This window comes from Larimichthys crocea, chromosome XIV, assembly GCF_000972845.2.
Source record: "Larimichthys crocea isolate SSNF chromosome XIV, L_crocea_2.0, whole genome shotgun sequence".
Classification (NCBI taxonomy): Eukaryota; Metazoa; Chordata; class Actinopteri; family Sciaenidae; genus Larimichthys; species Larimichthys crocea.
This window is the reverse complement of record NC_040024.1, coordinates 8,852,169-8,868,197: the sequence shown is the minus strand read 5'-3', so window position 1 is coordinate 8,868,197 and position 16,029 is coordinate 8,852,169. Positions and strand designations below refer to the sequence as shown.

General features: G+C 42.6%; 1 protein-coding gene across 1 annotated transcript in view; it reads left to right on the top strand.

Moving 5' to 3' along the window:
- The window catches only part of zgc:109889 (wiskott-Aldrich syndrome protein family member 3), a 37,236-nt gene that overhangs the window by 8,442 nt on the left and 12,765 nt on the right, over positions 1 to 16,029 (top strand). The window contains 2 exon segments of the mRNA XM_027288176.1: positions 8,700 to 8,844; positions 10,987 to 11,121. Of these exon segments, the coding sequence (XP_027143977.1) occupies positions 8,712 to 8,844; positions 10,987 to 11,121 (268 nt within the window). The 5' untranslated portion in view covers positions 8,700 to 8,711.

The following is a 16,029-nucleotide window of genomic DNA, read 5'->3' as shown; positions in this document are numbered from 1 at the left end:
TGTGACCTGACACACACACAAACACGTATAAGGCAAACTGGGTCTACTGGTGGACAGTATACGGCCACATTGAAGCTGTGATGTGATATATTACAGTGTCCCAGTTTCCCAGCTCCAAGAAACCAGTACGACACAAGGAGTCGTAAAGACGCTCGTTGGCTCGTAAAGACGCCAAAATAAATAATGTGCATCATGCATGTTAATGAACCTCGAGTTGTGCTGTCGGCCTTTATGTTCATGTTGTTGTGTCGTTGTTGACCATTTATGATGATGAGAACGTCTGTTAAGTCAGTAAATAAGAGTACGTCATGACAGGGATGGATGCCCAACACCACGAGAGACGTTTAAAGCAGCGCTGAGTAACTTTTCTACCGTAAAATAACCACACACGGGAAGTACGTGATGCTTTAAGTCACACACCACCAAGAATTTCACTGATTTTGGTGAAACTGGATCAAATTTTATGGAGAAAATGTTTTCTGTTAGTGTTTTTGTACCACAGGGAAAAAGAAGTGCAGGGGGGAATGGAGGTTGTGTTGTGCCAGAACAGGAGCTGGGTGATGTATCTGGAGATCAAATAGGACGTTGACATTGAAGCTAAGAAAAGAAAACGAGGGCGTGAGCGAGAAAGACGCTGCCAGATAAGATTAAATCTGGTTTTCAGGCCTGAGGTGCAGGTCAACAGGGGCTGGTGTTGTGCCAGAACAGGAGCCGGGCTCAGCAGCCTCTATGGACATAATGACAGAGGAGAAACGAGCTCTGGGCAGAGATAGAAAGAGGAGCATCAACAAATACAGACATCAAAAGGAGGCCAGAAGGAAGCGAGTCTGATCGTGTCGATGAAGCTGTAACCGCTTTTAAATTTAAATAATCTCCCTCAGCTGAGAGTTCGTCACAGTTTTTAATTTTTTTAAATATCTGCTTTGTTCTGCGCCTCATTCATCCGCTGACGCCTTTTGTCTGCTTGACATTTGGCATTGGACCAAGCCCGAGAGCTTCCTGGGCCCGCGGAGCGAAACCAGAGTTAATCCTGACTCGGAATAAAACATTATCTCTGTTTCACTGTGTTGGCTCGCTCTGCTGTTTTCATAGCTGTGTGCCACTCGCTGCTCGTCAGTCAGGTCTGTTGTATTAATTTCAAACCTTTTGTTATTAACTCCGTGGGGTGGCAGAGAAGCCGTATAAAAAAGAGATTTAAGAGATTTTCCTGGTGGTTTTTGAAATACGACCATGAACCGACATCTGAGAGCATGAAAACAAACCATATTCAACAATTTCTCAACCGTGAATACACAAAATTTTAGTAGTAACCTTATTTCTCAACCGTGAATACACAAAATTTTAGTAGTAACCTTAAATATAATCTGTAAAAGTCGTTTTTTTTCTCTTCTTAGCTTCCTCCGTCAACGTCCTCTTTGGTCTTTTCTACTCTGTCATCATGTCTACAGAGCCCGTTTGCCCAGCTCCTGTTCTGGCACGACACTGCCACGCCCTGTGACACGTTACACAATGTTGTTTTAACAAAAAAGCCTCTGTTACAAACTGTAAGTGTGGGTTTAAAAGTAGTGTGAAGTATTGCTTTAATTCTTTCAGCAGCTATGAACGACTGAGCTGTTTTGTTTTTAATAGGAAATTTGGAATCACACACGATTGTGATCAAATAAAAACCTTGAAAGTTCAAATTAAATATTTTTTTTAATGAATTTTAAGCAGTTCTACACTGAAGTTCCTGAAAAGTTAAAATAGTTTTTTATCATTTAATTACAGGACACAACTTTCTGATTACAACAGATAATGAGCTGTTTATATTTCTATTTTTGTGCATAATATTTGCATGCTGTCTTAAAAACTTGCACAAATGAACCAATCAGATAAAACAATAACCTAATCTACAGCCGGAGTCACGGTAAAAAAACATCCACACTCAGTAATTATACGTTCTCCTGCAAGTTTAGTCTCAGCATCCACACGCTTCACTTCTTTATTGTGGAAGTGGAAGTGGTTTAAAATAATATAATATAACCTGAACAGGTGAGTTGTATATAAATTCACCCTCAGTACAGTTGTCATGAACGGGGAAATTAGCTACAGAGACCAAAACTGTTTTTTGTACCAGGCTGTAAACATGTTTATTTCTGCTGTCTAACATGGGGACTTATGGAGACTGACTCACTTCTGGAGCCAGCCTCAAGTGGACGTATGAGGAACTACAGTTTTTTGGTTTTTGGCTTCACTTCACAGCCCTGGAGGTTTTCTTTGGAGTCTTCGGAGCTGTGCTTTAAACAGGAGATCTTGTTTGATTCGTGGCGTCTGCTGTTGACCGGAGACGAACTTACGATACAATACAGAGCGCTGGCTTCAGTTCACAGCTTCACTTCTGCTGAACATATGGACGACGTCCTGTTCTGATAAAGCAAGCTGTCTTTAATCTAAGCAGCATGCTGCCGGTGTGATGTGGAAACTTTATCGTTTGACTCAAACTCCAGGTAAACCTGAACTAGTTTTAGTATGCGGCTCTTTATATCCGAGTTGATATTTTATATGATCTCTGCATCCAGCATCTATAAGCTGCACATTAAATATGCACGCTCGTGTGTAAACATGTCACATTATGCAGCACCTGCAGACAGCGAAACTATAACACGTAATTATATCATCATGAAGAATCTGCGCTCGTCGTCTCCATTAGTTACTGTAGACGGTTAATTAGCTGTGATTATGCAAATCCGTCCTATGGAGCGAGACGGGAGGGTGGAGGGTTACTAACCTTCCTCAGAACAGACTGAGGCTTGGTGGGAGAGGTGAGTGTGTGTGTGTGTGTGTGTGTGTGTGTGTGTGTGTGTGTGCTCTTACATGGCCGAGCAGACGGCGCTGTAATAGCATTAGCTGATGCTCGCCTGTCTGCCTGCAGGAATGACGAGTTTATTTAAGGACAGTAATTAATGCTGTCTTCGTCTTTTATCTGTCTGTTTCTCACAAACACGGTGCAGTACATTGGATGTCTTCACAGAGTTTAAGATCAGAGCGTCTCCTGTGGAGATGTTTGGGTGCAGCAGCCAATCTGAGGGTGGATGTTTGGACCTACATCTTAGCATTTACTCCCAAACAGGCTCTGTATCTGATTACAGCTGTCGTTAGACCCACAGCCAGAACATAACATGACGAGGAAGACGAGGAAGATGCATTAAAGTAGATACAAAGAATCCATGAAGAGGTTGAACCTTTTATGGTTTCGTTAGTCGTGTCATGGCGTGACCGACCTTCGGATTGTAGAAACGCGTGCTGGTGCTTACTGTCGGATATCTTGATAGAACAGAATAGATCTTTATTGTCATTGTCACAGGTACAACGAGATTGAAAGTGCTTCTAGTCAGTCAGTGCAACATAAATAAAATCCTGGCGTTAAAATGACTAGTAAGTGTTAAAATAACTAGAATAAATAAGAATAAACATATGCTAAAATCAAAATAAATTATAAATATGCTAAAAGGAGCATACACCCATTACGTAAAACATTAAAACATTGTGCACGTTATTTTTTGGCAGCATTCACAGTGACTATTGCATTTGGCTAAAAACTGTGTTTGATGCAACTGTGGAAACAAAACCTTTTGGTTTTCCCAACACTCATTGTCGAAACATCTTCAGGGATCTACAACCATGTCCAGAACCTTCACAGTCCACCAATGAAGGGTTGATTTATTCAGTGACAATGATATGTCTGTGGTCTTGGTCCCGGAATGGAAGCACAAATGAATTTCACCGTTTGATCTTCGATTTCTTTGCAGTACGAGCTATAGAATGGAGGAGGAAGGGTAGTTTATAATACAGTTATAATCCAAACCATTGGGAAAGAATACATTTTTCTGGACAAGAGCCTCTGACGGGGTAATTCATGCGGCTACACCTTTTCTCCGCAGTGCCCTTAAACTATTTCATCTCATCATGAATCTTTGATCTGGACTTTCAGACTTCCAGCTCCGAGCCTCAAAACTCTCCCGTGTTGGTGTCAGGCGGCAATAAATCCTCCGGGAGAGTGACTGTATAAAGTTTGAAGTTTTCAGAGGGAGGTCCGCTGATCTTCTCCTCTCTCCTTTAATCTCTCCCTGTCCTCCTTCCCCTCCGTCTCTCTTTCTTTCTTACTATTTTCGGAGTAGCGGCGAGTTCCACTTTTTTTTTTTTGAGCTGCAGAGCGGATTCCTCGGCGCGTTGCCATGACAGCGTTCCCATGGCGCCGCGACACATTTTCTCCTTCTCCTCGTTACATCCTGTTAATTTTCTCCCTTCTCCCTCTGCTCCTTGTGATCCCTGAAAAGTCTCAAAGATGACTGAAAGTCACGTCTCTAAACGGTCGTAAAGACACTGACTGTAACCTCTCGTTGAGTTTCTTTGGTGCGCACTGTTTGGTTTTACTGGTAGTAAAGAAGTCTGTGAAGACAACCCAGGAGTTTGGCTTCATTTAGGTCAAAGCTGTGAGGTGTTTTAGCTCTGGACTGACGACAATGTCAACGTGCAACAACTTGATTGCGGATCTCACAATGACCGTGTAAAGAATGGACGTTGTATGCGTGACGTCACCCACAGATTTCTGAAGAGACGTATTGACGCTCAAAATTTGGGATTCTGTCCACCACCATGGCTGTCCTGCCTCTTCCACCTCCCAACATTTGAACATGGGGACTTATGGAGACTGACTCACTTCTGGAGCCAGCCTCGAGTGGACGTTGTTTGAGGAACTGCAGTGCCGCTTGGTATGTGTAACAGTAGAAAACTGATTCTCACAATTCCCCGAAAGAAATACAACTATGTCTACAGCGTGCTTCATGACACAGTTGTTGTTGTACGGATGCCAGGAGGTGTTGTGGAGACTCCAAACTAAATAATTTCTGTGCATGCTTTGATAGTTTGTGTCAGGTCAGCAACGTGTTCAGTCTGGTTTTAGTTTCACTTCCAAGAAGTCTTGAGAGTTTGTGAACTGGATGACCCCCACAGTATCATGTAAAATATGTATGTTTTTGTTTGTGTCTGTATATATCTCAGTGCAATTTCAAAATAAACCATGCCAACCATTCAAGAACGTGAATTCTTGAGTTCCTGTTGGGATGGTTTTCATCACGTTGAAAATCACATTTCCTCTTTGGAGGTTGTGAAAGATGGTTGACCGGGTGCAACTTGTCGTCTGGCGTGTCTCATATTTTGTTGCCTGGTCCCAGAATAACTAGAAACAGCTTGTGTCTTGTCCAACCTGGATTTTTGTCTTTAGAAACTGACTAGAAAAACGTACTAGAGCTTGTAAACAAAGACTTCAGTTTGATGGGCAGCTGTTAAATTGGAGATTTTCTTTTTGGTTCCTCTTTGGAGTGTTTGTATCCGGGGTGTAGCTTTGCCCTGCAGCTGCCCTGAAAGGGTTTGTGTGAGACGAGTAAAGTGCCCTCGGGTCAAAATAAAGGCAGGATCCGCCTCATTTCATGCATGTAAACCTCCATCACGAGCAGCCTGCATCCCGTCACGCACAGGCAACCAAAAACCCACAACAACAACAACACACTCTCGAAGCGAGACCCAGACGGGGGGATACCCCCTCCACCACGCTGGACAGCGGGGAGTCAGAGGAAGAGATGTTCACCGTCCCTGATTTATTAATGAAACCAGGCAGAGATGGAGAGAAGATCTGGAGAAAACGCCGAGGGAAGCGAGGAGGGGCTGGACAGAAGAGACAAATACGAGATGAAAAGCAGCTATTGGAGCGACGGTGGAGGAGTGTTTATGTATTATTGAGCAGCCGTGGTGTTAGATTATTTACAACAGCTGCAGGGAGGGGGTGGATACTGGCTCTCACATGCACACACACACACACACACACACACACACACACACGGTGAAGCTCGATCACACTCTTAAGACAAGTCGGCACGATCTGATGTGGTTTGTGTAATTGAATGTCAGAAGCTATTAGAGGGAGAGCGAGCACGAGAGAGAGAGAGAGACGTAAGGAGGACACGTAGTCACTTTTTATTAGCGTTGGCACGTAACGCTTCAGTCTGGACAAACATGCGAACACGCATGCAGATATTTGGTGTATAGAAATCAGCATTTTTGTGATTTAGCGAGTTCCAGAGTGTAATGTTCAGCTGTACTCGAGTATTTGTTCTGATTACGTTACTTCTGATCTAACAGCCAAACATCAACAAGGTCAACAACACAAGACACAGCAGCAGCTAATATTACTGACTAGTCCAACAGCAGTCAGTCCAGCTCGGCGTCTTTCAGCCTTTTATTTCACCAACCACTAAAAGTCAGTCCAATATTCACTCTTGTCTGGCAGCTCCTGTTCTGGCACAACACCAGCTCAGCGCCTGAAAACTGGATTTAATCTTGTCTGGCAGCGTCTCAGCTCACTCTCTCCTTTTCTCCTTCTTAGCTTCCTCCGTCAACGTCCTCTTCACTTCCCCAGCTCCTGTTCTAGCACAACACCAGTTCCAATCACCATTCCCCCCTGAAAACCTTCTTCCTCTACTTCGTCCCGGTGGTCCAAAACTCCTGTGGTACAAACACTAACACTCCCCACGGTGCTCTGAGCTCACAGCCCGGCTAACTAACATGAGCTAACAGCAGCTACAGCTGTCAGCAGTTTACTTCACTGTCCATCATAAACTCTGTAAATCACAGAGAGTTGAGGCGGAGCAGCCGGAGGACATCAGAGGGAAAACCAGAAAACATTTCCTCCATAAAATATGATCCAGTTTCACCAGAATCAGTGAAATAGTCAGTGCTGTGTGAAGTCGGTGTAGTTTATCGAAGATAAAAGTTGCTTTAATCAGTTTTTTTAATTGTTGGCGTGCACTCACACATGTTGGCGATACGTTCTCGTGTTTGTTTACCTCCATTGTCTCGGATTCGTCCCCTCTCATCTGGGAAAATATTAATTGTGCCAGTGATTATATTAAAAGCGTGGGAGAGAGTGTGAGAGTGGCACATTTCCAGAGCACTGACCTGGGAACACACACACCTCCCACGTGCACATATGCACACTCTTTCACGTGCACACACACACACACACACACACACACACACACACACAAAACCATGGCCCAAAAATAACAAGCGTGTCCCACATAAAGAGTTCACTCCAAACTGAGAGGAGCAGTTTCCTCTCACGTGTTCGACTCTCCCTCACTTTCATCCAGCTCCTCTTCCTCACTCTCTCTCTCTCTCTGTCTGACGGGATTGATCGTTATAAATCATAATTAATGCTGAACCTGCAGTTATTTCTCTGTTTCTGGTCTGTAATTCGATGATCGTCGAGTTTGTCGGGCCTATCTAGACCCAGACTGCGTAGGAGACGACCAGCAGCGTCTGTAGATATTAAGTTCATTCTTAGGTAACAAAAACACAACAATAACATATGTATGAATATGCCGTATTCTGTAAATCACTATTCCCATTGGTCTATTCAATTCAATTATAATCAATTTTAGGTGACTATTCATTAATAATAATAAAATACATACCAATATGTCATAAATTACCCCAACTGTCCCATTCAATTCAATGGTATATGCACATTTTAACCTAAAAAGGCTGTATCTTAACACGAAGTTGAGATATTTTATTATTTCAACACAAGAATGGAACAATTCCACCCAAACATTAAAAAGTACACACTTCAGCCCCAAAGTTGCACACTTGTCAAGTTGTACACTTAATTGTACACTTTAAAGTTGCCCATTTCAACTCAACGGTCAAACAATTCAACCTAAAAATGCCACAATTCCACCCAAACATTAAAAAATACACACTTCAGCCCAAAGGTTGGACACTTCCACCTCAAAACTATTCACGTAAGTTCAAAAAAATAAATGCAGTTTAACCGTAAAGTTGCATATTTGAAGTTTCAGTCCTCCAAAGACTTCCGACGTTACCAGGGCAGGAGAAAGTGAACCGATTCTGGATCTTTTTAGGGGAAGATGAAAAGTCTGTTCATCCTTTTGACATAATAATCTGTATGTTGAGTTAGTATTTATTGTTGGGCAGGATTTTAGATCTAGAAATACTAGAAGTCGCTTCTCTGTGGTTTTCTTTGTCTGCTGTTTGGTTACTAATAAGACAAACCCCCAAAACAACCATCATGTATCAACTGGTCTTAAAACCAACGAGCCAGAAGTGCTTCAGGAGATTGGTGTTAATTCCCCGTTGATTTTGCTCATACAGATGATCTTTAAGGTGTAAACTCTCCTTTATTTGGGCTCAGGCACGCCTCGCTCACATCATATGTCGATCTGTATGTCGCTCTTCCCTTGTGGTCTTTCTTTCACCACACAGTCTCTTTCTTCTCTCTCACACTGTCCATCATTCGCTCATCAATCCGCCCGTTTCTCTTTCTTTCCCTCATCTTGTAACACTTTGTCTCCCTCCGTTCCCTCGCGGTTTCTCCGGCTACGTCGGCTGCGGCTCGTTACCGCCGTTTAAAAACTTCTTTCTGGCTCATTTGGCTCTCGGCTCATCCCAGCCGCATTGACATTAAGCAGTGTGATGATGAGCGACTGCGCCTCATGGCGGACACGACGCTTAACCCATTTTCCCCCTCTGCTCTCTCTTTTATCTGTCGGTACAGAGCTGTAATGTTGATGTTCATGTATTATGTCTCCTACAGGGAATTTAAATGAGTTGTTACAGTTTCCTCTCTGTCGTCTCTTCAGGAGTAGACCAGCATGCCCTTGGTGAAGAGGAACATCGAGCCCAGGCACTTGTGCCGCGGGGCGTTGCCAGATGGGGTGACCAGTGAACTGGAGTGTGTCACCAACAGCACCCTGGCAGCCATCATCAAACAGCTGGGCAGTCTGAGTGAGTATTCAAGCAACGTTCCTCTTATTGTTTTGCACCTGCAGCGCAGTAATCTGCTTCAAATCATGTTGAATTAATGGATTTGTTTCTGATATGTCTGAAGTATCTCTCTGGAAATGCCACAACGACTCGATGTCACTAAATGGTTATTAATTATCAATCAAGGTACCTATCCGTTGTGTCGAGGGAGTGTGACAGCCCTTTCCTCTGACCTTCATTATCATAATAATGATCAAAATGGCACATTAAGTAGCTCTGTATCTCAAACAGAAGAAGTCAGTGTCTTCAAAACAATCCACCGTCTCTACAGTGACCTCAAGACAAACGCTTGACCCTGTATGAACCCATGTATCAGATGCTAGAATATAAAATTCCCTAAAAACTGTGACTCATTTAGGTTTGACCTACGATAAAAACACAATCTGGTGCATCATTAATCTATTTATCGTCCATTACCTTCCCTTGAATAGCGTAGTTCGTGTTCGTAGATTCGTTTGCAGACTGAGTTGCTGTTGTTTTGGGGGGTGGTGATGGCAGGAAAGAGATCATTCAGTGGAAATGTGGGTAGGAAAACGGGAGAAAAAAAGGCTGTTTTAAATTCGATCAACAGTTAGGGTCTAAATTAAATTCAGCGACAGCTCACTGCGAATGACTGAGTGCCTCTGCCTCTGCTCCATCTGTCGTGTCGTGGGCTGAGAGATGGAGACAGAAAGAAAAAGATGGAGAGACGTCGAAGGATTTCGAGGTGACGGTGTTATTGAGGAAGGCTGCAACTTTTTACATATCAAACACATTTAAATATGTGCAAAGGTCTTTAAGTATTCGGTCCGACAGGTGCTCGGCAGGGGGCAGTCCGAACGTTGTCCACTGACCTGTCTCCGAATTTCTCTTCCCATCCATCTCCTGTTTTATGTGGCTATTTATACACTTTTATTATTTTTTATTTGGGTTGAACCACAGGGAGAAAAGTTGAAGTTGCTGCCCAAGAGAACAATTTCCAAATAAAAAGTCAATTTCTGTTGGACCACTTCAGTCTTTTACAGGTCAAGTCTGATCTTTTAGCCTCTATACAACTATCTACACACTATTGTTACAAACTGCTGTTCCCCTCCTCGCCACATGGAGATCCACCTGCAGTTCAGTGCAGCACCTTCAAACCAGCCCGCAGTGTAAACAGCTCAGCTTCCTTCATTTTGTCTCCAAACGTTTCAGTCCTGATGAGCGTTTCTTTAGCTGCTTTACCATGTTCGTTATAAGTGTAAGTGAGAATTTTCTCACCGCCAATTGAAATACTTCACTGTTTTCACATTTTCAATGTAGTTAAATGTTAGGATTAATCATTATTTGACATATTATATGGTATTTTAATTTATTTAACATCATCTGAACACTAGATTTGGTTGGACAAGAACACTCTCATGCTTTTCTTTAAGTAAACAATTGCAAAGAGCATCAAGTGATTGTTTTTTTGTTTTTAAAGGATGTTGATCTTATCCTTTTAAAATATGAGCACTTTTAAATTGATATAAATTGATCTGGGTGGTTGGTGCTGATCGAATAAAACAAACTAATTAAATATGACACTTGAACAACAACAGCAGCATTTATCAGCATTAAACAACTGGCAAAATGTTTCATGAGGAAGTGTTTTTTAATGTTTATCAGGCTTGGAGGATTCACAGGACGACACAGTTTGGTTCAGAGCACTGAATGTGTTTGTGTGATGGAATAAACTCAAGGTTCACTTACTGTCTTTTTGTTGTTACGTTGACCTGAAGAATATCTCACTCGCTTTCTTTAAATATTGGTCTCCACGTGATCGGAGTGTTCTTTCGCTTAAGAAGACAGTGATATACAGTCAAAAGCTCTGGGAGGAACAATATTAAATGACAGATATGTGTAGCCAGTGGTCAAAATTTGATTCCCATAAAAAGTGTTTTGTTTACAAGATTTCACACTTTTTATTTGAACAGTTTCGTAATATAATAAATGATCCGCCACGATATCTTCAAGTGTCGTGTTACCTGCTGTTTGAACTCCTGAGGCTGGTGAATGTCAAACTGTGAATGTTAACTTTCCCAAAGAGCATCATTAACCTACGACATTAAAAAAACACGCGCGTGTCTTTCTGCGTCCGTTCAGGTCGCCACGCAGAGGACATTTTCGGAGAGCTGTTCAACGAAGCCAACAGCTTCTACCTGAGGATGAGCAGCCTGCAGGAGAGAGTGGACCAGCTGGCTGTGAAAGTCACCCAGCTCGACTCCACCGTGGAGGAAGGTAAGGGCGGCGTGTCAACGTTTTTCAGGCATGCGTGACCACTGAGGTCCTCGTAAGTGACCCCCAAACAAGAGGACCCCACAACGTACAAAGACAGATATGTGTGTGTGTGTGGTTTAACAGTTTCATGAAGTATTTCTTAATTAATTAGTACTTAAATTAGCTTGGTGTGCAGAGTTTATCACTCCCAGGTGATTATGATAATGATGATTAAGGACTCAGGTGTGCGTGTGCTTTTTTTGTGTGACTTTCCAGTGCAGGGTTTTTGTTTGTCGCATGTTTTTTTTACAGTTGTGGAAAAAGTACTCAGCTACTTTTATTCAAGTACAAGTAGCAGTACTACAGTGGTACTACTATGTCACAAGTAAAATTAATTCATCTTACTTAACTAAAGTAGTAGTAGTATCAAAATATACCTAAAGTACAGAAAGTTAAAGTGTTCATTACCCTTTTCACAATTCCTCAATGATACTATGAATGGATGAATATCAAAATGCCAGAGAAGTGTTTGGTAGTGATTGTTTTTTGACTTTACCAACTGCTGACAGTCAAAGCGCCGACTGCTAAGCTAAAAAATAAGGTTGACCTCGTCTGTTGCAAGCCACATTTTGGCATCCATAGAAACATTTGGTCTCAACTTGAACTGGAGCACCATGCAGACTAATTAATACTATACCCGACATGTTCTTTCCCATGACACGTTCTTATGTCTTGGGTCTTTCTTTGAGAATCCACACTACTTATATTGTATATTTCTGTTGGACCTAATGAAAATGAAAATAAAAATTTTTACACTAAAGTTTGGACACAACGCAATGAACAAATCCCAGTTTTCGTTAGTTTAGCTGCCGCCTTGACTGGAAAGGAACGCCGCTCTATGCAGTCGACCTATTAAAGAGTAACACTGTTATGTTACATCGACCACAACATTTTACCACCTTCTCTTCTTTGCTGAATTACACATTTTATACAGATTATATTTTACTTCTGTTTTATTCTGTGAGTGACACCGTGTAAATCTGACACACTGGACGTTTTTTTAAAAGTACAACACTGCTCTTCAAAGTGTAGTGGAGTAGAAGTATGAAGTATAAGTACCTCAAACTGTGCTGAAGTGCAGTACTCGAGTAAATGTTAAATCACCACCGCTGGTTTGTTGGTATGAGCACAAACTGTGTGTTTTTTTTTGTGTGTGTGCAGGAGAAACTCGCCTGCAGCATTTTAATGGCTCCGTGATGATTTATTGATAAAACGTCTCCGCAACTGTGATATTAGTGTGTGTGTGTGTGTGTGTGTGTGTGTGTGTGCGCAACATGTTTCCTTGTTTGATGTCGGTCTGCTTTATCTCCGTATCCATGTGTGTCGATGTGTGTTTACCGAACAGAAAGAGCGAATAGACACTCATGCATGTTTCTAAAAGCCTATTACTCTGAGTGTGTGTGTGTGTCAGTCATTATCTCCATCATTAAGCTTTTCACTAACTCTGTAGGTCAATTTTTCCTAATGCAGTGATTGATAGGCCTGCACAGCCACAGTGTGTCCTCGTTTACGTTCAGTCGTTCAGCTTTTATCCGGTTGTGGAAATTCTGCCGACCGACAAGGTTTTAAGGTCAAAGATGAAGAAAGACCTCGAGCATGAGGAGACCTAAACATTCATACCTGAGGGACACTCCTTTCACAGCCGACCCCCCGTTGTTGTGTTTGTACCTGAGGTATCCTGCAGGATTTTGTATTTAGTTGCAGAGTTGAGTCTCGGCATCACAGTTTACAAAAACAACAGGAGCTGATGTCTTTATGTTAAGACGGGGAGTTTCTGCGTCTCCAGTATTTTACTGTTACAATCCAAAGCGACTTAGGATCGAGGTGCAGGGCAACAAGGACGCGTTGGTGTAAAGCAAGAAGACCAGTTGTTGGAGAGGAGGTCTCTTCTCTCTCTCTTTCTGTCTTTCTTCTCCTTTTTCCTCCATTATCTCTTTCCATCCCTCCCCCGACACTGTAAACCAGTTACCTGTGAGTCACTGACTGGGCATAAACATGTTATTTATAAATTATTAAATATAAATTAGCTGAAATTTACCAGTACATGTCTTTCTTTCTTTGTATTCCTCTTCTTCTCTCCCTCCATCTGCACCTTTCTTTATTTCTATTCATTATTTCTATTTCTTTCGCTCACTCTTCCACTTTTATTTCTCTTCTCGTCTCTTTCACTTGTTTTATTTTCTTTTCATTCTCACCATCTTTCCTCCATGTGTCTCCGTCTCCATCCCTTCCACATTTCCCCTCCACCCTCTTCCGGCTCTCCCTCCATCCCACCTTTCTTTGATCTCCTTTCATCTTTTCAACTTACTTCTCTCTCTCCCGCTTCCGCTTTCATTTCTCTTTTTTCTTCCTCGCTTCTCTCCATCCTTTGTCACTTTTCTGTCACTCTCTTCTTCTTCTCTCCCTCCTTCCTCCCTTCATCTCTCTCTCTCTGCTGATACTGCATAGTCATTCTGCAGCACATCGGGCTCAGACAGCGAGCAGCCCAGACGGAGATGAAAAGGAAAAGCTCAGCAGTCCTCTGTCTTATCCTCCTCCTCCTCTTCCTCTTCCTCCTCTTCCCCCTCTCTCTCACACTCTTTCTTTCATCTGCTCCATCCATCTCCACGCCTCTTCCTCCTACGCACGGCCACATTTCCTGCCACACATTTTCCTCCGTCATCTGTTACTCTTCCTCCTCTCGCATCATGTTTTCTATCTTTTCACACCGTGAATGTTTTATGACACAGACACAAAGGAGGAAGTCACCTCCGTCCAGTCTTATCACTTTTCTTTCTTCCTCCCTCAATCCTGTCGTCTTCTACTTCCTTCTTTCTGTTTCTTTCCTGTTCATGAAGGAAGGAAGGAAGGAAAGAAGGGTAAAAGGAAGTAAGGATAGAACGGAGATACAGGAAAGGACAAAAGAAAGGAAATATCTCCTTTCTTTCTTTCCTCACTTCCTAAGAAGGATGTAAGGGAACAAAGAAGGAAGTAACGAAAGGAAGGAAGGAAGGAAAATAGAAAGGAAAGAAAAGGAGTTAGTGAAATGAGAGGAAGCAAGGAAAGAAGGGTAAAAGGAAGTAAGGATAGAACGGAGTGGGGATACAAGAAAGGACAAAAGGAAGTAAAGAAACAAGGAAATATCTCCTTTCTTTCTTTCCTCACTTCCTAAGAAGGAGGTAAGGGAACGAAGAAGGAAGTAACGAAAGGTATAAAGAAAGTAAGAAAGGAACAGAAGGAGTTAAAGAAATAACAGCAAGGAAGGAAGGAAGGAAGGAAAAGCGAAAGGAAGGATCACTTCATAAGAAGGATGAAAAAGGGGAAAACTTAAAGAAGGAAGGAAGGAAAGGTTAGTAAAAGAAGGAAGTTAGGGAAATGTGAGGAAGGAAGGAAAGACTTTCTTTACTTCCTTTCCTTAAATTAGGAAAATAGGAAGCAAGGAATTGACAAAATGAGTAAAGGACAGAATGAAGTTTTATTTTCCTTACGTCCTACTTCACGAAGAAGGAAAGAAGGAGGTAGGAAACCATGCGAGTCTCATTCAGACCTTTTGAACGCAGTCATGAAGGACTCAGGACAGAGTCTGTTCGGTTACAGAGAGAGAAGATGCTGGAGAAAAAGGAGGAGGAGGAGGAGGAGGAGGAGGAGGAGGAGTGTGTTTTAAAGAAAGCGGAGGAGAGCTCGAGGTCTCTTTGAAGACTGAGTGTCTGAATGAAACTAGTTTTGTGGATTATTCATTTGGCCGCAGGGACAGAAGCTTAGGAAGGAATGATCAAACACCGAGCAGACAGGAGGCACACACACACACACACACACACACACACACACACACACACACACACACACATCAAACAGCCAGTTCAGTTTTTTAAGGACTTCTCTGCAGTCAGAGGTGAAACCTAAAGCTAAACACACACACACAGTATATACAGCACAGACAGTCACATAAATCACTGTAGGAACATATGTCACATTGACACGGTTTAACCTTATTATATACTGTGTGTGTGTGTGTGTGTGTGTGTGTGTGTGTGGGGCCATCTGCTCGATCCTGGATAGCAGTCAGTACTGTAGCCTTAAATCTCCTCTGGTGTGAACGGATTGACACACATACATGCAGCATTTTCTGTCTCTCACTCTCGCTTTCACTCTCACACACACACACACACACACACACACACTCCTCTCATTCTTGCTGCTTTTTGTCACCCGTTGTTTCTGACCTATGCTACGTTCAGGGGACACGTTACCGAACAAAGACGAGTTAATTGGGGACGTCTCGTTCAACTGGGGACAAAAGCTGATTTTTGGGTCAGCAAGTTAAGATTGGCATTAGGATTAGGATTAGGCAAAGCGTGGTTGTGGTTGGTTTTGGGGTAAGTCTGCAGGAAGTCAGTGTGCGTCTATGTAACGTCCCTAAAGGTGCACACAGCATGTAAGCTGTCTGTATCAGGTGTTACACTAAGATAAGTTCGACTTTATTGATCCCACACGGGGGAGATTCACTTGTTACAGCGGCTCACGATACACAAGGTGGATAAGAAATATATTCTAAATAAATAGTCTCGTCCCCACATCCGAAAGGCCGAGTCCATCCTGCTGTGTGTCGTTCCCCGTCTCTCTGTCTCTTTGCTTTCCTGTCTGTCCTCAGCTGTTCGTCCTCTCAAGTTGAAAGCCGTCCAGAGTTACCAGAGAGTCCAAAGTTCATTCAGTCTCTGTCATGGAAATTCTTATCAACTGGTCTGAGACTGAAATAAAGACATTAAAATTAAAATTATTTATATATTTTTATTCCTTGCACAGTCACACAGAGTGCACGGCAGCCTGCCATGTGTAGTTATCAGAAGCTCCGACCTTCTTCCCGTAGTCCAGCCCTACGGGGGGGAGACC